General features: G+C 44.2%; 1 protein-coding gene across 2 annotated transcripts in view; it reads left to right on the top strand.

Moving 5' to 3' along the window:
* The window catches only part of GPD1L (glycerol-3-phosphate dehydrogenase 1 like), a 65,491-nt gene that overhangs the window by 3,302 nt on the left and 34,371 nt on the right, over positions 1-27,818 (top strand). For both annotated transcript variants that reach the window (XM_023192261.1, XM_023192262.1), the window contains exon 2: positions 17,482-17,659. In XM_023192261.1, coding sequence (XP_023048029.1) covers positions 17,482-17,659 — 178 coding nt within the window. The remainder of the gene's footprint in view (positions 1-17,481; positions 17,660-27,818) is intronic.

Here is a 27,818-nt window from a genome sequence, read left to right as displayed (position 1 = left end):
GAATTTAGCTGGCTTGCCAGGGCGCTTCAGCCAGGAAGGTCCTGGGCAGGAAAGTAAACGTGTTGTATAACATGCCCTTGTCCTGTTCTTTGGTGAAGCTCGTTTTCTCTACACAGATTAGAGACAGGAGGCCAGAGGAGGGGCCCTCATGCATCCAGCGGAGCCCTGCTGTGCTGCCCAGTGCCGCAGGTGCAGGGAGGGACTTCCTAACCTGCATGACTTTTCCTGGCTCTGGGACTTTGATTTGGAAAAGCAACAAAAGCTTCTCAGGTTCTTTCAAAGATGAAACAGTTTCTTTTTTCTTTTTTTGTTTTTGTTGTTGTTCAGACAGAGTCAGCTGTGTTACCCAGGCTGGAGTGCAATGGCACAATCTTGGCTCACTGCAACCTCCATCTGCTGGGTTCAAGTGATTCTCATGCCTCAGCCTCCTGAGTAGCTGGGATTACAGGCAGGCACCACCACACCCAGCTAAGTTTTGTATTTTTAGTAGAGACAGGGTTTTGCCGTGTTGGCCAGGCTGGTCTTGAACTCCTGGCCTCAAGTAATCTGCCCGCCTTGGCCTCACAAAGTGCTGGGATTACAGGCATGAGCCACAGTGCCTGGCCCAAAATTTCTTTTTTTAAACCAGGACCTTGGGAAGATCACCCAGATACAGTGCAAAATAAAGTTCTAGAGTTAAAACCTCAGGGCTGTATTTACAGCCAAACCCTTGTGATAGGAAGCATATGTCCAGAAACACATCCTCAATCTCCTTTGGAGGCAGAGTAGTGCAGTGGTATAAGAAAGAGCTTGGGAATCTGACTGCCTGGGTCCCCCACTTGGCAGGTCTGAGGCCTTGGGAAAAGTGCTTCTCTCTAAGAATCATATGTTGATACCTGCTGTCTGGGATTATGGTTAGGATTAAATGAAATGATCTGGGGAGAGTGCATGGTGACTAGCACTCATAAATGACAGTTGCTATTAGTATTATTAGTTTCATCATCCTTGATCAGAGTTGTCATTAAGTCACAAAATGGGCTGGTTTGCGGTTTGGCCAAGGGGTAGAGAGGCAGAGGATGGGAGAGAAGACAGGAGACGAGGAGAGTGGCTGATAGACAGCTGGAGGAGTGTCCTTGGGAGTTGCCTATCTCTTGTCCTTGTTTTCACGTCACCCCACAGCCTGACATTTTCTCTGATACTGAAGGTCAAGGAGCGCTTTGGCCCACTTTGCACTGATGAGTGAAACTGGACCTGTGACTTTTTTTTTTTGGTCTGCTGGGATCGGCTGGGTGCAGCATCCTGGCTGTTCATCTGCCCTGGACACCCTTTTGTCTGCACTACTCAGTTTCTGTTGTGATTCTCGCCACACAGAGAGCTCAGAAACAATTTGAGTGACTAAGTTAGCTCCTTTACGGGCAGAAATAATCCTTCCCTGAGGACAGGCGCACGGACACACTTCTACCTTGGAAGTTGGAGTGAGAGTTGATAGGATGGACTGGAGATGAACTGGGAAGAGATTTAGAGTTCCCTCGTGGGCTAAGGTGAGAAAGTTTGTACAGCTTTTTAAAAAGTAATATTTAATCACCTGTTTCCTTCATCTCCCACACCTGTTCAGTGTACAAATCATGAGTGTGGCTGGGTGCAGTGGCTCATGTCTATAACCTCAACACTTTGGGAGGCTGAGGTGGAAGAATCATTTGAACCCCACAATTTGAGTCCAGCCTGAGAAACATAGCAAGACCCTGTCTCTAAATTTAAAAAATAAATAAATAAAATATAAATAAAAATCATGGTGCAGTGGCTCATACCTGTAACCCCAACACTTTGGGAGGCTGAGGCAGGTGGATTGGTTGAGCCTAGGAGTTCAAGACCAGCCTAGACAACTTAGTGAGACCCTGTCTCTACAAAAAATAAAAATAAAAAATTAGCTGGGCATGATGGCATGTGCCTGTAGTCCCACCCATTCCACTTGGGAGGCTAAGGCAGGAGAATCACTTGAGCCCAGGAGGTGAAGATTGCAGTGAGTCAAGATGGCGCCATTGCACTCCAGCCTGGGTGACAGGAGGGAAACCCTATCAAAAAATATGTATATAATATAATGACTACTATTCTAGGAATGAGTCGAGAGCTCTCAGTTTCTTACCTTAACCTTTCATTTCTCAACCTTCACCTCTTGCTTCATTCTTCCATTCCATCTCCTTCTGTTCCTTAAGAAGCATAAATATAATAATTGATCATTTTCTGTGTGTCATGTACATGGTGTTATTTCATTTAAACATTATAACAGGCCTGTGGGGTACTATTATTATCCCTGTGTTAGATGACATAACTAAGATTTAGAGAAAACTTGCTTAGGTCAACACTTAGTAATGTGAACTTGAAACCCAGATCCTTTTAACCCCAAAGACCACGTTTCTGTAAATTCTTACCATTTTCAGTGTGAAGCATACTTTTACATGAGGACAAATACCATTTTCATAAAAATGTTGAGTATCCTCCCAACAAAAATCCAATTTTATATTCCCCTTCTGAGAAATAAAATGGAAGCAAGGCCTTAAAAATCATCTCATTCAGTTTCCCACCAATGTAGTCATCCCTTCTCCTGTAGCTATGACAGATGATTATGGTTTACTATTTTCAAGGCAATTAATCTTAAAATTAATTAGAAGATTAATTGTTAGAAAACTCTTATTTTTTTTTTCTTCTTTGTATGTGAAGAAAAATCTTAGAAAAATCTAAGCTAAAAATCTATCGCCTCTAACTTTTACCTGTTAATCCCAGAGCAACACCTGGGTGAGCCTCCTCTTCTCTAAGTCATGTCCCTTTGCTCAGAACAGTCACATATCCCCTAAATCTTGTCTCTGGTAGGCCAAGTAGCATCCCCAAGTCTCTCAGTAGTTGCAGGTGGATGGTGGTTTCCTCACCATCTGTGTCACCATTCTCCTTTCCCTTTCCTCCTCCCCACCTTGGTGATGTCAGGAACTAAGCTCATTGTGCCAGAAGTGTCCTGCGCTCCCATAAGTTTATACTGGTGACACTTTGTAGTTATTCTGCTTTGAGGCTCAGTCTCTTCCACAATTGGAAGAGGAAAGCTGAATCAGTCATCTCTCACTGCCTAACAGTCTATCCCCAAACTTAGTGGCTTCAGACAGCAATCATTTATTAGCTCAAGATTCTGGGGTTTAACAATTTGGGCTAACCTGGGCCAGATTTTCTGCTGATTTAGCCCAGGCTCACTCATATGGCTGTGGTTGGCTGGTGAGTTGGTTGGACACTCTCACCCACCTTTTTTTGTTATTGTTTTTTGAGAGTCCCACTCTGTCACCCAGGCTGGAGTACAGTGGCATGATCACAGTGCATTGCAGCCTCAACCTTCCAGGTCCAAGCAATCCTCCCATCTTAACCTCCCGAGTAGCTGGGACTAGAGGCACACACCACCATGCCTGGCTAATTTTCAGGTTTCATTGTAGAGGTGGGGTCTCACTATGTTGCCCAGGCTGATTTCAAACACCTGGGTTCTCAAGTAATCCTCCTGCCTTGGCCTCCCAAAGTACTGGAATTACAGGCATGGGCCACCACACCCAGCATGGCTGGGACTCTTGGTCCTAGATGACCTCCTTCACATCTAGCAGTGGGCAGGCTTCAGCCAGCGTGACCGGAGTGACCAGCCCACATGTCTCTCATCCTTCAGCAGGCTAGCTCAGGCTTCTCCACATGGTGGTTGGGTTCTAACAAGAGTAAGAGAAGGCAAACCTTCATGAGCTTAATAGGCACTTTTCAAGCTGTAGCGCAAATTAGGCCAGATGCTTTTCTAGTCCATGTGTTCAGGAGATTCATAGTTTCCTAAATCTGTGGCTTTAAATTTTTTGACTTGCAACTAACTGACATACAATTTTACATTATGATAATCTGGTTCCTATCCAACCAGAAACAAATGTTTCACAGTAGCAAATGTTACTGTGGGTGATTAACTGTGATCTTTTCTCGTTGTATTTATTTTGTACCTGTATAACTTTCAGTTTGAGAAACACTGTCCTAGGTAGTAAAACAGTTTCTCATTCTTACTGTGTCTGAAATTGGTTCCTTCTGGTGGGTTTTTGGTCTTGCTGACTTCAAAAATGAAGCCACAGACCCTCGCAGTGAGTGTTACAGTTCTTAAAGATGGTGTGTCCGGAGTTTGTTCCTTCAGATGTTCAGATGTGTCCAGAGTTTATTCCTTCCGGTGGGTTTGTGGTATCACTGACTTCAGGAGTGAAGCTGCAGACCTTTGCAGTGAGTGCTACAGCTCTTAAAGGTGATGCATATGGAGTTGTTTGTTCCTCCTGGTGGGTTCGTGGTCTCGCTGACTTAAGGAGTGAAGCCACAGACCTCTGCAGTGAGTGTTAACAGCTCATAAAGATAGTGCAGACCCAAAGAGTGAGCAGCAGCAAGATTTATTTTGAAGAGCAAAAGAACAAAGCTTCCACAGCATGGAAGAGGACCCGAATGGGTTGCCGCTGTTGGCTGGGGTGGCCTGCTTTTATTCCCTTATTTGGCCCCACCCACATCCTGCTGGTTGGTCCGTTTTACAGAGCACTGATTGGTCCATTTTACAGATTGCTGACTGGTTCATTTTATAGAGTGCTGATTGCTGTGTTTACAATGCTTTAGCTAGATACAGAGTGCTGATTGGTGCATTTACAATCCTTTAGCTAGACACAGAGTGATGATTGGTGCGTTTTTACAGAGTGCTGATTGGTGCATTTACAATCCTTTAGCTAGGCAGAAAAGTTCTCCAAGTACCCACTCGACCCAGGAAGTCCAGCTGGCTTCACCTCTTGTTATCATTACAGCCAGAGTGGTTCTGCAGATGCACATGTATGTTCTAAGAAAACTGTAGCCTTATCATTTGGATTTTCTCTACCTGGTTTTTCCAGTGCTGAAGAAAGGAAGTGGTTTGCATGTGTTATAGGCAAAAAAAGAACCAAAGGATTTGTGTTTCTCCAGTCCTGGAGGAGGAGGAAAACTCTAACCTAATAGCCCTAACACTGGCTATCTGGACAGAAATATCCCCAAGATGAAATTAGTAATTCATGTAGCTACCTCAGCTCAGTGGAAATGTCTTCAAGCAACTAAACCCCTTTTTTGTAGATTGAACTTTTTTTTTTTGAGACGGAGTCTCACTGTGTCACCCAGGCTGGAGTGCAGTGGCCTGATCTTGGCTCACTGCAACCTCCACCTTCTGGGTTCAAACAATTCTCCTGCCTCAGCCTCCCAAGTAGCTGGGACTACAGGCATGTGCCACCATGCCCGGCTAGTTTTTTGTATTTTCAGTAGAGACGGGGTTTCACCGTGTTAGCCAGAATGGTCTCAATCTCCTGACCTCATGATCCGCCCACCTCAGCCTCCCAAAGTGCTGGGATTACAGGTGTGAGCCACCGCACCCGGCCAGGTTGAACTTTTATAAGTTGGGTTTCTTGAGTGGATCCACCCAGTGACAGGAAGTGCCTTTTGTAGACTATACTCCATGGTTCTCCACTGTGTGGGTTGTCTGTTGAAATTCTGCGTGTGTAAACACTTTGACAACTGTAACATGTTACATAAATGTTAGAAATGATTATGGATAAATTTACATTATCACATATCATTAAGTGACCATGCATTCACATTTGTCTTGGACAATGGTTTATACTTGTCCCAGTCTAATTTCAGAGCATTCTCAGAAGGATCTTGTTTTAAACAATAAATCTTACGGTAACCTGCTTAAAATGAACTCTTGTGAGTTTGAGTAACATGATTCTGAGCCTCACAACCAGGACCAGCAATGATGGCAGATAGATTTCATCTCAAGCGCTGACTATAGCTGATTGATGGTGACTGCAGAGTTTTGTGTTGAGAAGGATTCTGGAGAAGAGAGTTTGCCAGAAAAGGGTGCTGTGACCTATAGTAGCAAGCTGGGGTAGGGATTGGGGTGGTGACTGACAGCATCTAGCTTGGACTGATTTACACTACTAATTTTACTACTATTCATATTTAAATTTACTGCTACTTGGAATAGTTACTTCTACCCAAGTAGAACCCATCTGTGAGGCCTTGCCTGACACAGTCAGCTCGTGCTCAGCTTTGGCCCACAGCTGCACAAACGTTAGATTCAGTAGTAAGGACTATCCTGGGTAACCCCTTGAGCACTTAATGTGTTATCTCAGTTAATCCTCACAGTATGAGGTACTGTCTTGTCATCATCCTTATTTTATAATAAGTCTGAGCTTACAGAAGTTATGTAATGTGTTCTAAGTTACACAGATACTAGGCAGTAGAGTGGTTGAAGTTCTCTGCCTTCCTGCCCACTTGAAATGTGGCTATTGGGACTAAATTTAAATGTTAACTAATTAAAATGTAAATACTACGTGTAGCTACATATGCAGTGGAGCTCTACATACTTATTTTCTCCTTGCTTTTTCATGTAACTGTGTCTTGAAGCCTTTTCCATATCTATACATAAAGAACATTTCATTCTTTTTTATACTTGTGTAATATTCCTGGGCATAGATACACTTTTGTTTAATCAGTTTGCTCTTGATGGATATTCTAAGAGTTCTGCAGTGAATAGCCTCATACTGAACCATCTGCATATATGCTGGTAGAAGCCAGAACTATTAGCAATACATGAGAAATAATTTAGTCATGATTTCTTATTTCATTTTTCACTTCGTAATAAGCAAGTCTGAGGAAGGTGGAGAGTGACATTCCAGCTGTAGAGGACCTAGAGACATGAGCAGAAAAGAGGTTTGTTTGTTCTGGATTACCTAGCATGTCTGGTGTAGAGCTTAGGTTTGAAAGCTGAGATTTTGCATAATTGAGACTCTGGTGGATGTTTGCAAATGGTTTTCAGTGATTCTCATTATCCAGGAATGAGGGCAGGGGTGTATAGTCTTTCAGTTATTATGTCAACAGAGACCAGGTGCCAGGTGGCTGTTAGAATTTGCACTACATGGTTCTTTCCATTATCAATAGAAGGGCCTGCAGAATGTATTTATCTAAAAAATTTGTGCTAGGATATAGAATATGCTTGTTTGAAGCACCATGGACAGTTTGGTTCTCTGCCATCCTTGCTTAAGACTGGTGGTCCTTAAAGGCAATTTGAGACTGTGACTTAGACATTCTCCAGCATCTTGTGTGTTCTTCTTCTGAGTGGGCAGGTAGATTCTCCTGCTACCTATGTCTTTGATTCTGATCTGAATTAATCACTGACCATTCCTCCATTCACTCAGATGAACATTGTTCCCATGGTATGTGAGGTTGATAGCGTGGCTGACCACGTCATGGATAGCCATTTTTGAACAGGCTGATAGGTGTGTGGTCCATCCCAAACTGCTCCTACTTGGCTGCTCTGAAAAAATATGGAAATAAGTATCGACTAAAATGAGACTTAGGGAGCATCTGTGGATTTCAGTTATCTCCATAGTTTCTGTTTTCTGGTTGGCTAATAGGCCTTGGGACTTGCTGAAACTTGTCTGCTTTGGATTTGGGGTCTGTTAAAATATCTAAATGGGAATGATTTAAAATCAGAATAAAAAATAAACTAATACATGTCTGGGAAAATTTGGAAAAGATAAGCAAGTATGAAGGACACAATAACATTTGCTTGTAACCTTACCAACAAGAAAGGATGTATTCGTGCAACAAATGTTTGCTGGGCATCTACTATATCAACACTTCAGTGTGCGTGTGAATCTCTTGGGGATTGTGTTACAGAGCAGATTCTGACTCAGCAGGTCTGGGGTGGGGCCTGAGGTTCAGCATTTCTAACACGCTGTCAGGGATATTTTCACTGCTGGTCCATGGACTACACTTTTTTTTTTTTCTGAGATGGAGTCTCGCTCTGTCACCCGGACTGGAGCGCAGTGGCCGGATCTCAGCTCACTGCAAACTCCGCCTCCCGGGTTTACGCCATTCTCCTGCCTCAGCCTCCCGAGTAGCTGGGACTACGGCGCCTGCCACCTCGCCCGGCTAGTTTTTTGTATTTTTTAGTAGAGACGGGGTTTCACCGGATTAGCCAGGATGGTCTCGATCTCCTGACCTCGTGATACTCCCGTCTCGGCCTCCCAAAGTGCTGGGATTACAGGCTTGAGCCACCGTACCCGGCCTGGACTACACTTTTAGTAGGATCTGACCATAGGCTGGATCTTATGCTAGTGCTTGTGTGTTTTCTTGCAATCCTTTTTAAATGTGTGTGTTTTTTTAATTGTGACAAAATACACATAACATAAAAGTTACCGTCTTAACCATTGTTAAGCATACGGTTTAGTAGGGTTAAGAATATTCACATCGTTAGTATTGAAAACAATGAAAATATTGAAAAGAATTAGATCTCCAGAATTCTTTTCATCTTGCAGATCTGAAACTCTATATTCATTAAGCAACAGTTCCTCAATCCACTCTTTCCCCAGTCCCTGGAAACCACACTTCTACTTTCTGTCTCTATGAATTTGACTACTCTAAGTACCTCATATAAGTAGAATTATACATTATTTATCCTTCTGTGTCTGGCTTATTTCAATTAGCATAATGTCTTCAAGGTTCATCCATGTTGTAACATGTGTCAGAACTTCCTTTTTAAGACTGGATAATATCCCATTGCGTGTATAGACCACATTTTGCTTATCCATACATCAGTCGATGGACACTTGGGTTGCTCCCACCTTTTGGCAATTGTGCATAGTGTTGCTATGAACACGGGTGTATGTATAGACCACATTTTGCTTATCCGTACATCAGTTGATGGACACTTGGGTTGCTTCTACCTTTTGGCAATTGTGCATAGTGTTGCTATGAACGTGGGTGTACAAATATCTCTTTGAGACCCTGCTTTCAATTCTTTGGGGGTATATACCCAGAAACAGAATTGCTTGATCCTTTGTTAGTTCTATTTTTAATTCTTCGCGGAACTGCCATTTGGTTTTCCACAGTGGCTGCAGTATTTTACAATTCTACCAACAGTATACAAGGGTCCTGATTCCTCTGCATCCTTATCAACACTTATTATTTTCTGTGTTTTTGATAGTAGCTATCCAAGTGGATCTGAGGTGGTATTATTTATTAATTGCACACTTGCCGTCATATGGTATGTACAATTTTGCATCCTTTTTGTTAAATGTAACATTCTATCCTAAGCATTTTCCTCTGCAGTTTGAATTTTTATAGAAAGCCTTTTCAGTCTCCTTACTCTTTTAAGTGAAATTGTTCATATTGATCTTTTTTCCTCTGTGGTTTCTTTCTTTGATTTCAAGCTTAGAAAGCTTCCCTATGTAGCAATCAAATAAACATGCACCAAGTTGAATCTATTTTTAAAATACTTCATTTTTAACATTTGCATTGAATACTCTGGCATTTGGTTGTTCTTTAAAAGCCCTTTGACTGCAAAGAATTACACAGAATGTTAGTAGTGGTTCTCCCTGGGTGATGAGATTATTCATAATTATTTTTTCATGTATTGCTTTTATGAGTGAAAAACTGCATGTTATTTAAACCACAAAGGACCACGCTCTTGCCCATGGAACGAGCCTGGGTCAGCTCTGGAAGAGATGGGGACATGGAATGTGGAGAATCTAGTTGATGGCGAATTCTTCCTGGACTTCCACTTCCTCCACAGTAAAAAGAAGGATGGACTGTAGAGTCCTTTCTGGCCTCAAATTCTTCAGGTTTAGGCCCAACTTGATAGTGTCAACCTAAAATAATCAAAAAGGTCAGAATCTAGTTTAAAGAGAGTTTAATTAAGTGCAAAGGTTAAAAGTGAGCCTGCCAGCTGGGCACGGTTGCTCACACCTGTAATCCCAGTACTTTGGGAGGCTGAGGCAGGCGGATCACAAGGTCAAGAGATCGAGACCATGCCGGCCAACATGGTGAAACTCTGTCTCTACTAAAAATAGAAAAATTAGTTGGGCGTGGTGGCACGTGCCTGTAGTCCCAGCTGCTGGGGAGCCTGAGGCAGGAGAATCACTTGAACCCAGGAGGCGGAGGTTGCAGTGAGTCAAGATCGCACCACTGCACTCCAGCCTGGCGACAGAGTGAGACTCTGTCTAAAAAAAAAACCATGTGAGCCTGCCCAGAAAGAACAGATTCCAAGAAATTAGGATTTTAGCATGTTTCTGTGTAAGGCTTAATGCATAGTTACAATGATCTGATTAGTCAAGGTGGTCTTTTTGGGTGGTGGGGGAGGTATATTTAACATTCCACACTGCAGATTAACCATCATTGGGTCTTGGACTGACACTATCTCGTGTGAGTTAGGTACAGGAGGCAGTTAATGAAGTTAATGAAGGAGGCAGTTAATGTGCAACAAAGATCAGCAATTAGAGGTGGGAAGATCTGGTCTCTCCTAGTCATTTACAATGAGGAAGTCAAGAGCAGTGGGGCAGAGAGTGAAGCAGAATTGCAAGCATGCAAGTTATACATAACCCAGTCTCCAAGGCCTAACTTCCCCCTTGGCATAATAAATTTAGAGGGTCCTGAAATTTTTATTTTTATTTAAAAACAGGCGGCCATTCCTTGGCTGAAGTAGTACATCCCCCGCCTAATTAAATAGTACACCTTTTTAGAGAGAAAGGGGTGAGAAGGCTGTGGACAGAGTGAATGGCAAAGGGTTAGCTGGGGGTGGAGGCAGGGAGGGCATTGCCAAGCTAGGGGTTAGGACCTCCTGCAGGTGGGTGTCCATCCAGCTGGGACTCAGGGCTGTAGAGCAGAAGGGTTAAAAGGGATAATGTGGGTAAGGTATTTGAAACAGTACCTGACACCTGGTAGGCACCAAATTAGTGTTATTTTTGCCCACCCTGTCCTTTCCTTGCCTCTTGCCCCTGCCACGCCGTTTTTTCCACCTTCCCTGCCTCCTCTTTCTCTCCTCCCTTAGTCTCCCTGATCCTCTCCATTTCTCTTGCACCATCTCCTCTTCTCTCCTTCCCTTAACCTCTCTCCTCTTCCTTCTTTTCCCTCCTCCCTGGACATGTTAGTTCTAGATAAAATCTGTGCCTATTGTTGGCCATGCCACCGGCTATGACTGAGCTTTGCCCCAGGGGCCTTCCTGCTGCCGGGAAGGTACCCAGTCTCCTCCCCAGGTAAGGCCCACAAAGCCTCGGGGCTCCACCCTGGCTACCCTTTCTCCCAGCTTTCCCTGACGTCATTGCCAGGTGTCGCTGTGTTGCCTGTTTGACCACATAGGTCGCTGTGGTACAGATATATATATATATAATTTTTTTTTTCTTTGAGATGGAGTTTTGCTCTGTTGCCCAGGCTGGAGTGCAGTGGCGCGATCTCGGCTCACTGCAACCACCGCCTCCCGGGTTCATGTGATTCTCCTGCCTCAGCCTCCTGAGTAGCTGGGATTACAGGAGCCCGCCACCACGCCCGGCTAATTTTTGTATTTTTAGTAGAGACGGTGTTTCACCATGTTGGTCAGGCTGGTCTTGAACTCCTGACCTCGTGATCCGCCCGGCCTCGGCCTCCCAAAGTGCTGGGATTGCAGGCTTGAGCCACTGTGCCCAGCAGTACAGTTACATTTTTTTCTGTGCTTGTTGAAACAACATCAATCTCTGTTTACCAGTCTACAAGCTCCATGAGGATGGGGACTTGTCTGCTTTTATTCCCTTGCATCCCCTGCACCCAGCATGGTGTCTGAAATTAGTGGATGCTCAATAAATATTTTCAATAAAAGATTCTACCCTACAATCGGCAAATATAAATTAGCAACAAGTGCAGGCTTTGGAGACACTCAGATCTGGGTTTGAATTGCTGACTGTAGATGGACAGCATGACTTAGGTAATTGATTTATGCTCTTTGGGCCTCAATTTCCTCGTCTGTAAAATGGGGATAATGTGGCACCTCTCTTGTGGGCTGTAATAAAGATTAAGTGAAGTCTTATATGAAGTACACATCTACTCAAGTTCCTTTTAAATTTCGTTTGCATAGCGTTACAGGATTTGTGAATTATTGTGTATTTTAAGGCCTAAGACTTAAGACAATTCATGATTTCATGGGTAATAGAATTTTATACATCTATGTAAAGACCCAGGACTGGCCATCAGCAAACCCGAGTCCTCCAAGTTCTGCCTTAGCTAGTTATTGACCTTTGCTTCAGGGGCCTTCCTTCTGCCTGGAAGGCTCCCCAACCTCCTCCCCAGGTAAGACCCACCTGGAGGCCATACCGGATTGTAGGATGCAAGGTGAACATGACTCAGTCTCATGCATCTTAATCTGCAAGATGAAGAGTTTGGGTAGGATTAAACACATCATGCAGGCAGCGCCCTTATGGCTTTGGCTCTATCTGCTTCATAGCTGTAGTATTATTTGATTGCTATTCTTCCTTTGAAAGTTTATTTTTATTTATTTATTTTTTTGGAGACAGTGTGTGCCATTATCCAGGCTGGAGTGTGGTGTCATGATCATGGCTAACTACAGCCTTGACCTCCTGGGCTCAACTGATCCTCTTGCTTCAGCCTCCTGAGTAGCTAGGACTACAGGTACAGCCACCATGCCCAGCTAATTTTTTATTTTTTGTAAAGACAGGATCGCACTATGTTGCCCAAGCTGGTCTCAAACTCCTGGGCTCAAGAAATGCTCCCTCCTCAGCCTCTCAGTGCACTGAGATTCCAGGTGGAAGCCACTGTGTCCAGCCTAAATGTTTACTTTAAAAGACAGCTTCATACCGCTATAGTAAATGTCACAAGTAGAAGGTAACAACAACAAAAGCCAGTAGAACGAAAACAAGACGGTGTTATAAAATTCTTGCCAGATATTGCTACCTGCCAAGGCTCAGAGTCTGAGGCCTCTTCAGACTTTGTGAAGAAGGGAAATTAGCACATGCTGGAGAGATGGTAACCACTTCATGGCACTGCAGCGAGACATTCTGCACTCGCTTAGGACCATGAGAGCTGAGAAGGGCACGAGTGATTCAGTGTCATTTGGTTTTGTGTGTATCCCTAGTACCCATTTCTCACTTTGGGAAGCACTGGATTAGATCATAGACCTGGAAGGAACCTTAAAATTTACCTGTCCCACCTATCATTTTGTAGACGGATGAGCTGAGCCTGATGTGGAGGTGGCTGCTCATGCTCTTGAACCAGCCTTGTGAAGACCTGTGCCCTTGATTCTCAAAATGCAGGAGTTGAAAGACAGACAGATAGATAGATAGATATGCAGGAGTTGAAAAATAGGCAGGCAGGTAGACAGAGAGATAGACATGTGGAAGCTGAAAGATAGATGGATGGATGGATGGATAGATAGATAGATAGATAGATAGATAGATAGATAGATAGATAGATAAGACCTGTGCCTGACTTTGCTTGTGTAGTGTTACAGAAACCAGCTGAGACATGGAGAGTGCCAGCAGTGAGGACGGGACCCCAACTGTGACCTGTTCACATGCAAACCACCTTTGTGGGCTGTAGTCAGTACTTTTATTTTAAGCTCAGCTCTTAAATATCTATGCACATTTTTGGACTAGCCTTCTGCTGGTCAGTCACATTTCTTTCTCTCTTTTTTTCTTTTTTTTTTTGTTATTGTTTTTGTTTTTTGAGACAGAGTCTTCCTTTGTAGCCTAGGCTAGAGTACAGTGGTGTGATCTCAGCTCACTGCAACCTCCGCCTCCCAGATTCAAGCGATTCTCCTGCCTCAGCCTCTTGAGTAGCTGGGACTGTAGGCTCACGCCACCACGCCTAGCTAATTTTTTTGTATTTCTAGTAGAGACGGGGTTTCACCGTGTTGGCCAGGATGGTCTCAATCTTCTGACCTTGTGATCCACCCGCCTCAGCCTCCCAAAGTGCTGGGATTACAGGCGTCAGCCACCGCACCTGGCCCATTTCTTTAGAACAGGGTGTGTCACTTATAAGTAGACTCTGGTCCCTTCAAAACCCTCCGGCTCCTCCAAAACATTTTTCTTGCTCTATTTGATCCACAAGAAAAATGAAGCTGCTCTTTCATATTGGTCAGAAGAGGTAACACTTGGGACAAATGCATCTGGTACCATTCCAGAGGCACAAAGGAGTTTTGGGTGTGGGTTATACTTTTTGATTTTTTATAAACCACACAGATAAAAGTGGACAACAGAGAAAATACTGAGTTCAACATGGAGATTGGGCTGGGTGCAGTGGCTCACGCCTGTAATCCTAGCACTTTGGGAGGCTGAGGTGGGAGGATTGTTTGAGCCCAGGAGTTGAAGACTAGCCTGGGCAACATAGATTCCGTCTCCACAAATTTTTTTTTTAAAAATTAGCTGGGCGTGGTGGCACACATGTAGTCCAGTTACTCAGGAGGCCAAGGAGGGACGATTCCCTTGAGCCTGGGAGGTCAAGGCTGCAGTGAGCCGTGATTGCACCACTGCACTCCAGCCTGGGGGACAGAGCAAGACACTGTCTCAAACAAACAAACATAGAGAATATACCAAAGGGGGTTAAAACAAAATGAAATACAGTGTTTTAAGTCCTGGTCCTCCTCCTCCATGCCCTGCCTCCCCGCCACCCTTGCCAAAAAAATTATTGTATAAATTATATAGAGAGAACAAAACTAGGCCTTAAGGTACTAGGATCGTTTTGTTCCTCTCCATCCGTGAATTTAATTCCACAGTCCTTCCTTCAACACAACACTACCCCAACCCCCAATCCCTCCCACTACATTGCCAATCCCTGGGTGGCAAATCCAACAGCTTGGCCAAAAATTACTTGGAGAGGCCTCTAGTTGTGTCAAAGATGCTGTCTTTGTACATCTATCGGCTTTTGCTGCAACACAGCCCACTCTCCCCTAACTCAGCGGCTTAAAATAACAAGCATTTAAGATTGCTTATGAGTTATGGATCAGCTGGTCAGGCTCACTCATGTGTCTACAGTTAGCTGAGTATTGGGTGGAAACCACTGCTGTGTCTGCTTTTCCCAGCCCTGATTTGCAAAGCCTTTTTTGCTTCTCAGCAGGGGTTTGGTCTTCCTGAGCACCATCTTGTGTCTTCTCTCTGCACCCTGGGTCAGGCTGTCCATTATGGTTCTCTCAATAGAAGGTTGAGCCTGGGAGACTTGTCATGGATCAACGTGTATTGCAGTTGGGTCCTTTGTATTGAAGTCCACTGCAGTTTACCCTTTAAACCACATCTGCTTCCACTTTCCTCCACCTTTTATCACACACAGCATCATGAATGCCTTTTAGCTATTCATCTCTCTGAGCTGGTGGTGAGCTTTTGAGAGCAAAGAACACGTTGCCTTTCCCCTGCTGTATTACCACCATCTGGCCCAATGCGTTACACACAATAGGTGCTCAGTAAATATTTGATGACTGAGATAAATGAGTGAATGAATGAAATTATTGATGAAACCAGGAATGAGGTAGAATGAGGTCTTGATGGCTCCCCAAGAGTAAAATAACTGGAATTCCCCTTATTAATTTTTACCCTGTCACTTGAAGCCCCATTGAATGCCAAAGGACATACAGACATGGTCTGAAGGGCCTAGTTCTTAACAGTACCAATGTTTGTTTAAATTTTCCTAACTCTACCCAGGTGTGGTGGCACGTGCCTGTAGTCCCAGCTACTCAGGAGGCTGAGGTAGAAGGATCACCTGAGCCCAGGAGGTCGAGGCTGCAGTGAGTTTGTGATCGCGCCACTGCACTCCAGCCTGGGTGACAGAGTGAGATCCTGTCTCAATCAATCAGTCAATCCAACTCATTGCAGTAAATACTACAGGTTTGCCTCTGGTTGCAAATGTTTGGCTTCCCCAAGAGGCAGCTAGCTGTAAAGGGGAAAGCAAGTGTATTCCAGTGAGATCGTGGGGAGGGATTCCTGGTTCTGATTTACTTTTCCACTTGGCTTACTAGACTTAGATTCCTGGTGTCTCATAGCCCCCCATCGGTTGACGCTCAGTCCCCCAGAACCACGCTTGTTCTCTCTGACCTTGTGAAATTTACTTGATGCCAGGGAACACTGTGAACCACAGCCTTTATCTCCCTGTGAGTACGTGAGCAGCTGTTTCCAAGATTCGAATGAAGGTGGTAGTGATGCTGGGAGGTTCCTGGCCTGCTTTCTACAAAGTGTCAGTAGGAGAATTGGATTAATGGGTATTTATCTAATAACCTGTTCTGCTGGCATAGAATAAGAATTTCACAGGTACAGCTGCATAGCCTTGATATCTACAGCTATTCTTTTGTGAGGGAGGAGGGCATCAGAATTCTAATCATTGTGCAGAGCAGTGGCTCTCAGCCTTGGCTGCATATCAAGTCATCAGGGAGCTTTAAAAAGTACAGATGCCTGATCCCACCGCAGAAGTGCCAGTTCCATTGGCCTGGGGTGTGGTCTGGGACTCAGGATTTTTAAATCTCCCGGGTAACTCTGTGTGCAGCTAAAGTTGAGAACCGCTTGTTTAGTTTATCCATTCTATGTCAGGAAAGGGACAATAATTATCATCTGTTAGAATTATTTGAAGTTTTGTGGTTGTTAAAGCATATAGCTTTATATGCTGAGATGAATTATGGTTGGGTTAGAATAACAGATTCTTCAAGGGATGAAAATAAATGTCTCCAACGTGTTCTGCAGGCGCTTGGCTGCCCCCACCTTTTGTTATCATCTCCTACTCCGTCTCATCAAATTGTCTTGAGAATAATTGTGAGAAAAAGTAGCAACTGCCCTAACACATGAATTTGCAGGATGCTCTTTACTGCATTCTCTCATTTGCTCCTCACACCAGGAAAGTCAGCTAAGAAACAAACCGTTTCTCAGTGGAAAGTCCGGAGGGGAGAGCTGACGGGCTCAGCTAGGATTGAGTGCCCACTGTGGCCCCATCAGCGGCTTCTGTGCGATGGACACAGGTGCCTGGTCCCACCTCCTCTGCTGCAGCAACTACGTGCAGACATGCACTGCTGTCGGGAGGACTGATGTTAACAAATCAGGGTCATTCTTGTCCCCTGTGGGAAAGCCTATGGGAGACTGAGCCATCACTAGAACACGTTTGCTAAATAGAGATGCAGAGAAAAGGGAGCTTAGGGGCCAGAGGCTGGCTTGGTTGCGGAGAGGAGGGAGTGCGAAGTACTCAGCGACTGGGCCCTGTGCTCTCCCTTTGCTCCTCTTCAGGAGTCCGCTCAGATTCTTGTCTTTCCTTTGTGCTTCTGCCTTGCACCTGCTGCAGTTCATCAAGACACAGCTTATTTTACCATAGGTACTTCTCAATATACTTTGAAGACCTTGTAGGGTCATTTTCATGCTTTGGGGTGGATTTCTCTTCTGCCTGTGACGTTGTCTTCCAAGATAGGTTGATTCTTACTAGTTTCAAGGGGTGGTGCATTTTGACCTTAAACCAAATTCTGGTGCTTTCCCGGTCACAGGCGGTGGTGAAAACAACTCAGTTTCAAATGGCTTGGGGCTGATACACATCACATCTTGAGTAAGCTCGGTGTTTGGATCAGAATGAAAACACAAGTCTTCTGAATTTTAATCAAATGCTTTTTCTCTCCTGCCCAAGTGAGTTTATTTTTGTTCTTTTCCACGGTTTCTTTTGTAGGGGTTCAGCTGTTGCAAAAATAATTGGTAATAATGTCAAGAAACTTCAGAAGTTTGCCTCCACAGTCAAGATGTGGGTCTTTGAAGAAACAGTTAATGGCAGAAAACTGACAGACATCATAAATAATGACCATGAAAATGTAAAATATCTTCCTGGACACAAGCTGCCAGAAAATGTGGTAAGACTTTGGGGTGAAACGTACATTGGTTCATTCTGCAAGTTATGCTTGGCGGAGCAGCATTGGGACTTGGAGCTGGGAAAGCTGCTTTCCTTTTCCCCAGTTCCTTTCCACTACCAATTGGTTGGTTGATTTTGGTTTTTCTAACTCTGAAAATGGATTTCCTATTAGTGTGCTAAGGATGCCTTAACAAAGTACCAGACTGGTACCTTAAACAACAGAAATTTATCTTTTACAGTTCTGGAGGTTTTTTTTTTTTTTTTTTTCCTTTTTGTGGAGAACGGGGTCTCGCTGTATTACCCAGGCAGGTCTCGAACTCCTGGGCTCAAGCTATCCTCCCGCGTCTGCCTCCCTGAGAGCTGGGATTACAGGCGTGAGCCACCGCGCCCGGCCTTCGCTTATTTTTTTTTTGTCTTTTTTTTTTTTTTTTTTAGTTCTGGAGGTTTTGAGTGTGAGATCAAGGTGTTGATAGGGTTGATTTCTTCTGAGGTCTCTCTCCTTGGCTTGCAGATAGCATCTTCTGTATTTTCACATGGTCTTCCCTCTGATCCTGTCTCTGTCATAATCTCCTCTTATAAAGATAGCAGTCCTATTGGATAAAGACCCACCCCAATGACTTAAGTTAATTACCTCTTTAAAGACACTGTTTCCAGATACAGTCACATTCTGAGTACAGCCCATAACAGGCTTCCTCCTTGGCATTCAAAGTGCCAGCCACATCTGGAACTAACGAACCTGCCTTAGGCTGTTCGTGCTCCCCAAGTAGCTCCTGGTATACCCTAAATGCAGGAGATCAGCTTGCTAAGACAGCTAATGCACTGGTCTGTAATTAAAGTCAGGGTCAAGGCCTAAATTACAGAAGGAGATAGAGGAAAATGGGAAAATGTAAGACTGACAGTTTAAATTCAAGCTTATTAAGTCTGGGAGAGAAAAATACAGGTTATTGCCTGACCTCCTTCTATTGACTTGTGGAGGAAGAAAGAAATGAGCTTGGGGAGTGAAAAGGGTGTACCCTGCTGCTTGTCTGAATGGAATTGATGAACAACTTCTGTTGTCAAATTCACCCCTTTGTGGTTTTCTATCATAATCTCTTTGAAAACCAGGCAGTTGTGGCTGTCTGATTCCTATGGTTAACCCAAGAAGCTCGTCTCCTGTGTTAGTGAAATGCCCTTTACTGCATATATTCACTCACCAAACCTTATGAGCATGCACTGTGCATGCAAAGCACAGTGTTGGGTGCTGGGGACAGAAGGAGGAATAAGACAGTGTTGCTTTCCTCAAGGAACTGAGCAGGGGAGACCGATCTCTAAATCAGTAAATGTGGGGAAGTTTTAGTTACAGTATTTGTTAGTGTCGAGTACCGTGCTAAGCAATACATATAGTCTAATTTAATCCTCTCAATAACGCTCTTAGGTTGATACTACTGGTTTTCCTATTAGGATGATGATTTTGATTATATAGTGGAGGAAACCAGGACTCAGAGAGGCTAATGAACTTGTCCAGGGTCACACAGCTAAGGGCTACGGTTCAGATTGATTCCTGGTGGACTCATTCCTGAGCATGCTCCTGAGCGTGCTGAATCTGTTGCCTTCCAGACAATGATGACTTTCTGCTCTGGACTCGGGTGAGCCAGCATTTCCCTGCAGTGATTCCTGGTGCAGTTGGTGGGGAAGGAAGAACCTTTAGGGTTGTGAGCTTAGAAGTTAAGTTGTCCAAGTATCTGCTGGAGAGAATGAAAGAGGCGGCTGTTCCCACTCCAATGGAAGGCCTCTGGGGTCATCTCTAATCCATTCTTGGGTCAGATCATTCTTTTGAGCTTCACTTTTCTCGTTGTTATCAGAATTGGTTGCCCCCTCCCTTCGGTAAACTACATGTTTTATTGTTATATTCCTCCCACGCTGCCTGGCGCCAGTCCCTTGTGCACCTGTCTGTCTACCTCCACGTGCCCTCAGTGTGTGACCTCGCTTTCTGGTTCTTCATTCACCCACTGTCCCTAGCGCAGTGCTTTTCCTCCAGTGGATATTCAAGGAATGTTGGGGGAAGTGAATCTGCTGAGTGGTTCTGTGAAGCTAGAGCCTCTGCTGTGAACAGGGAGAGTGGGAGGGAAGGAACTGACACAGAGGAGTTGAGAGAGCCTGCCCCCGACATGACTGACTCCACCACCCACCCCTGGTCACTGGGTATGGACAGAGGCAGGAGAATTCACTCCCAGAACCCTGCTGATGTCTAATAGATCTCTCGAACCTATTCTTCCTGTTTAAGTGAAATTTTTGACCAACATGTCCCCAGTCCCTTACCCTCCAGCCTCAGGTAGCCACCTAAAAGACTAGTTTTTAATCATTGTTTTTCTTTCCAGTTCAAACAGGAGAGGCTTGTTGCATTTCTGTCAACACAAGCTCACTGTTTATGCTGTCATTTGATGTGCTGACTTCAGACTGAGACTTTCCTGTGTGAGACCCCCAAACTGCTGCCCACCTGACCCTTCCCCAGGTCCACGCTCATCATGTGGCCCCTCCCACATGGGAGCCTTCTGTTACAGTGACTTCACCATGCCATTGCCTGCTCACTGAACACTGAGCCCTTTTGGGTTTGCGATTTCCCTTTAGATCTGAATGAAAATAATGCTCATTATTTTCTGAAGGCCGGGTGCAGTGGCTCACACCTGTAATCCCAGCACTTTGGGACCAAGTGCAGTGACTCACTCCTGTAATCCCAGCACTTTGGGAGGCTGAGGGGGACGGATCAGTTGAGGTCAGGAGTTCAAGACCAACCTGGCCAACGTGGCAAAACCTCATTTCTACTAAAAATACAAAAATTAACCGGGTGTGGTGGTGCACACCTATAATCCTAGCTATACTCAGGAGACTGAAGCAGGAGAATTGCCTGAATCCAGGAGGCGGAGGTTGCAGTGAGCCAAGATTGTGCCGCTGCACTCCAGCCTGGGCAACAGAGCAAGACTACATCTAAAAAAAAAAAAAAGGAATGCTCCGTCAAAAGAAAAAAAAAAAGAAAATAATGCTCATTATTTTCTGTAATTGCAAAGTGGTTGATCCTGTTTTCTAGCTCTATTTCCAGAGCCTATGTTTGGAGCTCATCACGGTAGAGGACTCTTTTGCATCCCTGTTCCAGCTTCAGCCAGTGACACCAGGATTTAGATTCCAGCACCCCCATGCAATATAGTTGCCATTGCCTCTCATCTTCTGCCTGCTTTTTAAAAAACTGCTTCACCAAGCCTGTAATCCCAGCACTTTGGGAGGCCGAGACGGGCGGATCACGAGGTCAGGAGATCGAGACCATCCTGGCTAACCTGGTGAAACCCCGTCTCTACTAAAAAATACAAAAAACTAGCCGGGCGAGGTGGCGGGCACCTGTAGTCCCAGCTACTCGGGTGGCTGAGGCAGGAGAATGGCGTAAACCTGGGAGGCGGAGCTTGCAGTGAGCTGAGATCCGGCCCCTGCACTCCAGCCTGGGCGACAGAGCGAGACTCCGTCTCAAAAAAAAAAAAAAAAAACTGCTTCACTTAGATATAATCCACAGACCATAAAATTCAGTGACTTTTTTCATATATTTACATAGCTATGCAGCCATCACTACAGCCAATTTTAACACATTTTTGTCATCTTGAAAAGAAATCTTGTACCCTTTCCTAGTTACTTCCTGTTGTACCCAATTGTCCCACAGCCCTAGGCGACCACTAATCTACATTCTCTCTGTATAGATTTACCTAGTCTCAATGTTTCATATAAATTGCATCTTACAATATGTGGTCTTCTGTGACTGGCTTCTTTCACTTTGCATAATGTCGTCAAGCTCCATCCCTGTTGTAGCGTGTTATCAGTGCTTCGTTCCTTTTTATGACTGAATACGATCCTGTTGTATGGATGTCCCACATTTTGTTTACCCATTCATCAGTTGATGGTCATTTGAGCTGTTTCCTCTCTTTGGGTATTATGAATAATAACTTTATGTACAATGTGAACCTTTATATACAATGTTTTGTATGAACATATGTTTTCAGTTCTTTTGTGTGTATACCTAGAAGTAGAGTTAACTTTTTGAGGGACTGCCAGACTGTTTTACAAAGTGGCTGTACCATTTTACATTCCTATCAACAGTGTATGAATGTTCCAATTTCTTCACATTCTTACCAGCATTTGCTGTTATCTGACTTTTTAATCCTAGCAGGTGTCTCATTCACGGTTTTGATTTTCATTTGCCTGATGGCTAACCATGTTGAACATCTTGTGCTTATTGTTACTTGTATGTCTTTGGAGAAAAGTGTATTCAAATCCTTTGTCCATTTATGGATTGTCTTTTTATTAGTGAGTTATACAAATTCTTTATATATTCTAGATACAGATCCCCTTTCATCACAAGTATTTTCTCAAGTTCTGTGGGTTTTCTTTTTACTTGCTTGATGGTATCCTTTGAAGCGCAAAAGTTTTTAATTATGAAGTCCAATGTTTACCTTTTTACTTTGCTGTGAACTCTTTGAGTGTAGTTTCTTCCATAGGTCTGTATTCACTAATGTCTCCTCAGCACCTGAAATAGTGCCTGGCATTATTTGTGGTCTGAATAAATGCCAAGGATAGTGGAAGTGGTGAGGAAGAACCAACTAGGATGAAGAGTTTTGTTTCAGTGCTTTAGGTGGTATCACATGGAAAATAAGGCTAGGGCAAGACTTAAAAAAAATTAATCATTTACATTTGGGAACTAGGGTTGGGGTAATACCTATTAATTTTTGCTGAAAGCCTTCTGAAAATTAAAATATCACTTCAGTGGGAAGCCTCAGTGTTAACTTCTTTGCTCCCTGGGTTTAACTCTTTCATTTCATTGGAGGAGTAGTTTTCCCTGGTGAGCATCAAATTTTAGCGTTCATCAGATCGCTGGGAGAGCTTCCCAGGGATACGTGGGCCCACTCCTATAGTTTCTGATTCAGTAGGTTTCAGGTGGGGTCCCTGAATGTGCATTTCTCACAAGTTCCCAGGTAATGGGGATGCTGTTGGTTCGGGAGCCATGCTTTGGGAACCATGGGAGTACATAATAAATTGATATTATTGGTATTGTACTGGGGAATCCAGGCGGTGGATAGCTGTTTTTCCAGAAGTAGCCTTACTTACCAACGGTGGCATGTTTACATACGAATCATCAGATAAGGTCCTCTGTCTGAGGGTCATATTTCTGCATGTAGAGCCACGTATGTGAATTTCACCTCATCTTGGCTGCAAGTGAGATGAGGAGAACAGAAGGGAATTACAGTATTTTTGAGCCTCTACCATGTCCCATGTACGACAATTGCTGTGTGTTTTGCTCCTGGTCTTGTCTTGACTCTGAGTACGCACATCCCCCAGAGAACGTAGGTGAGTTGCCATGGCGTCCGGTTAGCTGACTGGCAGTAGAGGCTGGCCATGATGCTCTGCGCACCCACAGCAGCTGGACCACTGTTAAATCACACCATTCTCATCAGGAACCAGAATTGTTTCAGCATGTAGATTCATACAGCCTTGAGGTAGAAATAACTGTGGTGGCCCTAAGAGATTAGATAAAAATGAGAACAGCCTTGGCATCTTTTATTTGGCTTATCATTGTTTTATCTGTCTTTACTATGATGTTGGTACAAAAAGGTTTGTGGTAAGATTCATGGATTTTAGGGGGAAAAGTCTTCATTTGAATGACAGGAATATTCTTATAATACTATATTTAAAAGATATAAAAGTATTACTTTAATTCTGTAAATACAATTTTAGATATTTCCATAGGCTCAAAAAGGCCTTGGAAGGAATGTACCAAAATATTGATAGCGATTATTTCTGGTGCAGAGAGGAGCAGTTCTTATTTTTCTACTTAGATGTTTTTTCTTCACATTTGATCCAGTGAGCCTATCTATAGTCATGAATGAATGGAGAAAGCATTTTCATCCTAATTGCTTTTAAAGACCATAAAATAGCATCTTTGGAGGGTGAGGAGGTCCGTCTGTGATGATAGAAGTGAGGTCTTTTTCCTGCCCACTCTGATGACCGCAGGTAAGATGTTGCTAACAGGTAAAAGCTCATTGAACACACACTATGGACAGTGATGGTGGATCCAGGAGGTACAAAAGAACCTTCAGGCTTATCCACACAGACTTCATCAGCTTTGTTTCCAATGATTTTTATTTGTTGTTAGGCTTTTATTAACTTGAAGCAAGAGCACTGGGCTCTTGAAAGCCTGGGCGTTAAGCAAACCAGCCCTGATGCCTTCGTTCTGGGTTGTTCGTCCTACTTGCCGTTGAAAAGCAAGACCTGCTGTTCTGAGTTGTGCTTCCTGGCATAGTTCAGGATCTGGAATGACGGACACTCTCAGAACGATTTTTGGCAGGAGGCTCACAAAATCAGTCACCATTTCCAAAGCAGCTCCTGATTATTTTCAGAGCAGAAAATCGGGTAGGCGCTTAGCAAAAGGTTTTATTCTGAAAGATGAGATTCACATGATCTCATTAGCCGATGAGAGCTTGTTCTGATACTGCGTAAGAGGAATAATGTTCTGTGAATGGACCATGCGCACCATGAAAATACAGCTCGCATTGTGCATGTTGCTTCTGTGAGTTAAACCCCAAGTATTCCACCAAAGAGAATAAGCCCCAACCACATTGTCCTAAAGACCATCATATTCCCTACCACCTGCAGGTTCCTCTTTGATTTATTAAGAAGGAAATGTAAGAGACAGAAGAAATCCTGACCAGCTGGCAGCTTCCTTGAGAATGGTTTGTTTGTTTGTTTATTTATTTGTGATAGGACCTCACTCTGTCCCTGAGGCTGGAGTACAGTGGTGCAATCACAACTTTTTGCAGCCTCGACCTCCTGGGCTCAAGTGATCCTCCCACCTCAGCTTCCCAAGTAGCTAGGACCACAGGCACCCGCCACCACACATGGTTTTTTTTTTTATTTTTTTTAGTTTTTGTAAAGACGAGGTCGTACTGTGTTGCTTAGGCTGGTCTCGAGCTCCTGGGCTCAAGCAGTCCTCCTGCCTCAGCCTCCCGAAAGTGTTGGGATTATGGCATGAGCCGCTGAGCCTGGATGGGGATGTATTTTAGCAAAAGACATGGGAATAGGCCGATTCCTTAAAAGTTAAGGATTTGCAGGATACAGGTAGATTTTTCTGATGAATACGCTTTCATTTGTTAAGGTCTTTGTAGTTTCAAAACACTGTCACTCATATTACTTAATTGGAAAGTGCTCTGTGAGGTAGCCAGGTCGGAAAGGTAGTTTTTATCTTCATTTTACATATGGGGTGACTGAGGTTGATGAAGCTGAGTCGCTCGCCAGAGGTCACACAACTGGTCAGTTGCAGATGTGCAACCCAGACCTTCAAACCTACATTTTTTCTCTTTAGTTCTGGTGTTTTTTCTACTTCACCATGTTGAAAATGCCCCAAAGTGGGAAAGGGAGGAGAGTGTGTGTGTGAGAGGTGGATGGGGAAGAGGAGAAACAGTAGGTCCAGAGGAATAGATTTTAATTAAATATCAGGTGGCCAGGCTTCATATGAACCAGGGAGTAGGGTACATAAATGTCCATCTAAGCAAGGCCAGTATGAAGGGGAAGGGGTGATCGGAGTTCTTGTGAAGGCCGTGGGAGGATGGGTGGGACACAGGCAAACACATGAGAGCAAAACGATGAGCTTTGCCAATCAAGGACACACAGGCCAATTATAGGTTGGCATCAAGAGGGTTGTTTTTTTGTTTTGCTTTTGAGATAGAGTCTTGCTCTGTCGCCCAGGCTGGAGTGCAGTGGCGCAATCTCAGCTTACTGCAACCTCCCCATCCCAGGTTCAAGTGATTCTTACACCTCAGCCTCCTAAGTAGCTAGGATTACAGGTGTGCATCACCACACTTGGCTAATTTATATTTTTAGTAGAGATGGGGTTTTGCCATTTGGCCAAGCTGGTCTCAAACTGTTGGCCTCAAGCGATCCACCCACCTCAGCCTTCCAAAGTGCTGGAATTATTACAGGCATGAACGTGGCACCCAGCCTGCATCGGGAGATTAATGGAATAGAATCAGAAAATGCTTTGTTGGAGGGGGTGGAGTCTCCAGGTGTGAGAGGAATAATGTAGCAGGTGGATTTTTTGTAATAAATCTTCAACACTTGTGGACTACCCAGCCTAGATTACCAATCTGGAGAAGCCTTTCCAAAGAGGAAAATAGGCAAATAGGCCTTCCCTGCCTTTGGGTCTGCCACTAACGAGGGAGATACACTGAGCTTTGGGTTTTGATCTGCTGTATGGGGAGTGACTCTAGGTTGTCATTCAAATCAGCTTAAAGCTAAATGTTTGGGCTTTTGTAACTAAAGATCCAGGTAGCGTTGACTTCAGGTGTAGCCTGAACCAGCAGCTTACATGATATTAATAGGGCCCTGTTTTTCCCTCTGTTCCTCTGCTTTGCCATCCACAAAGTTGACTTCATCCACATGGGAGCCCCATGGCGTAGGTTCTCCCCTCACATTTGTAAACATGGATGCAGTAGTTCTAGACTTCACAGCAGCATCCCACCCTGTTCAAGGGAAGACCCGTGGCTACTCCTGAAGAACAAGCAAGCATCTGTTTCCCAGAAGACATCCGCTGGTTTCTTGTTAGCGCTGATTGTTTAATGTGCCCATTAGCTTGAACAAGTTAAGAACCACCCCTGGAATGGGGTAGGGGCCAATTCCACCCAACTGGCATGATTAAAATGGGGAAGTGGTAGCTTTGGAAAGGAAGTTTAAGGAAACTTCTGCTAGAAAGAAGGGGAATGGAGGCTAGGCAATAAATTATAGAAGTCCTCCACACCTGAAGGGATAAGGGAATGAAACTTCAGGATACATTTTCTTTGGGGAATCTTTTGTGTGAGGGAGTAACTCTTAGCACAGGCATTAGTCAAGGTAATAGGCTAAGATACTGCAAAAGACATAATAATGTGACAAAGAACAAGAGACTTGTCTTCCTCTCACATGGAAATACTCCAGTGCTTCACTTTACACTATTATTCTTGGTCCCTTTTTTTTCTGTACCATCTCCTAGGCCTTGTAACCGTCACTGTGATCAAGGCTAAGTTACCAAGGTTTTCAGCTCACGGTAAGGGGGAAGAGAAAGTGTGGAGGAGGCAACTCACTGTCTTGAGGGCTCTGGGCTGTCAGTGGAACCCACTTCTCCCTCTCACATCCAACAATGAGCACTTGGTCCATGGCCGTGTGTAGCTGCAAAGACTGCTGGGAAACGCAGTCTTTGGCTAGATGACCAGCGACCAGCTTACAGGTCTGTGATTATAGAGAAAGCGGAGAAGGAATTTTGGCTGGGAGTTGGCAGTCTCCATCACAACCCCCAAACTAGGTTTCCTCAGAGGCTGGCCCATTCTGAACGATGTTCCTGTGACAGACACGGTTTCCTCAGAGAAGAATCTTCATCCAAGGCCTTTCATTTTGGGAACCAGGAATGCTTAATGGGGACTAAGTCAGTTATAGTTAGGTTTAAATACATAGGACAGAAAACCTAAAATAACAGTGGTCTAAGCAAGGTAAATGCTTGTGCATTTTTCTCTCATGTAAAGACGTTTGTGGTTGGTGCAGCATCGTGGTGGCAGAGACTCGTTTGATTCCACTGTTCTGCCATCTCGGCATGTGCTGTCCTCCTTCTGCTCTAAGATGACTGTCTGAATTCCAGCTATGCCTTCACATTCCCACTGGCAAAAGGAAGGAGAAGGACTTTCCAGGACATTTTCTAGAAGTCACAGGCAGCACTTCCACTGATGCTGCCTTGATCAGAACTCAGTCACATGGTATACCTAGCTGCAAGGAACACAGGGAAACATAGCCTTCTTTGCCGGCATTCAGGAGCCCAGCTTGAAACTAGGGGTTCTAATGCTGAGGAATAAGCAAGAACAGATACTAGGCGCAGCAAGCAGCCTTTGCCAGAGACCGTGTGCCCTGGAGTCTGCACTGCATGCCCTCACTTCTGCCGTGTTAAACTAATCTTCACCCTTAAGGAAAGAAATTGTCGTAATAGCTGACATGTATTGAGTGTATATCAAGTCTCAGGCACTTTTCTGTATCATTTAGTCCTCACAGCGGTGCTCTCAAAGGAGAGTTTAGTGTGGGATCATTTACAGAGGGGCCATAGGGTCGAGGGAATCAACGGGGGTTGGTGAAGT

The sequence above is a fragment of the Piliocolobus tephrosceles genome, chromosome 2, assembly GCF_002776525.5.
Source record: "Piliocolobus tephrosceles isolate RC106 chromosome 2, ASM277652v3, whole genome shotgun sequence".
Taxonomy (NCBI): Eukaryota; Metazoa; Chordata; class Mammalia; order Primates; family Cercopithecidae; genus Piliocolobus; species Piliocolobus tephrosceles.
The sequence above is the reverse complement of the archived record's forward strand: the minus strand, read 5'-3'. Positions and strand labels throughout refer to the sequence as shown.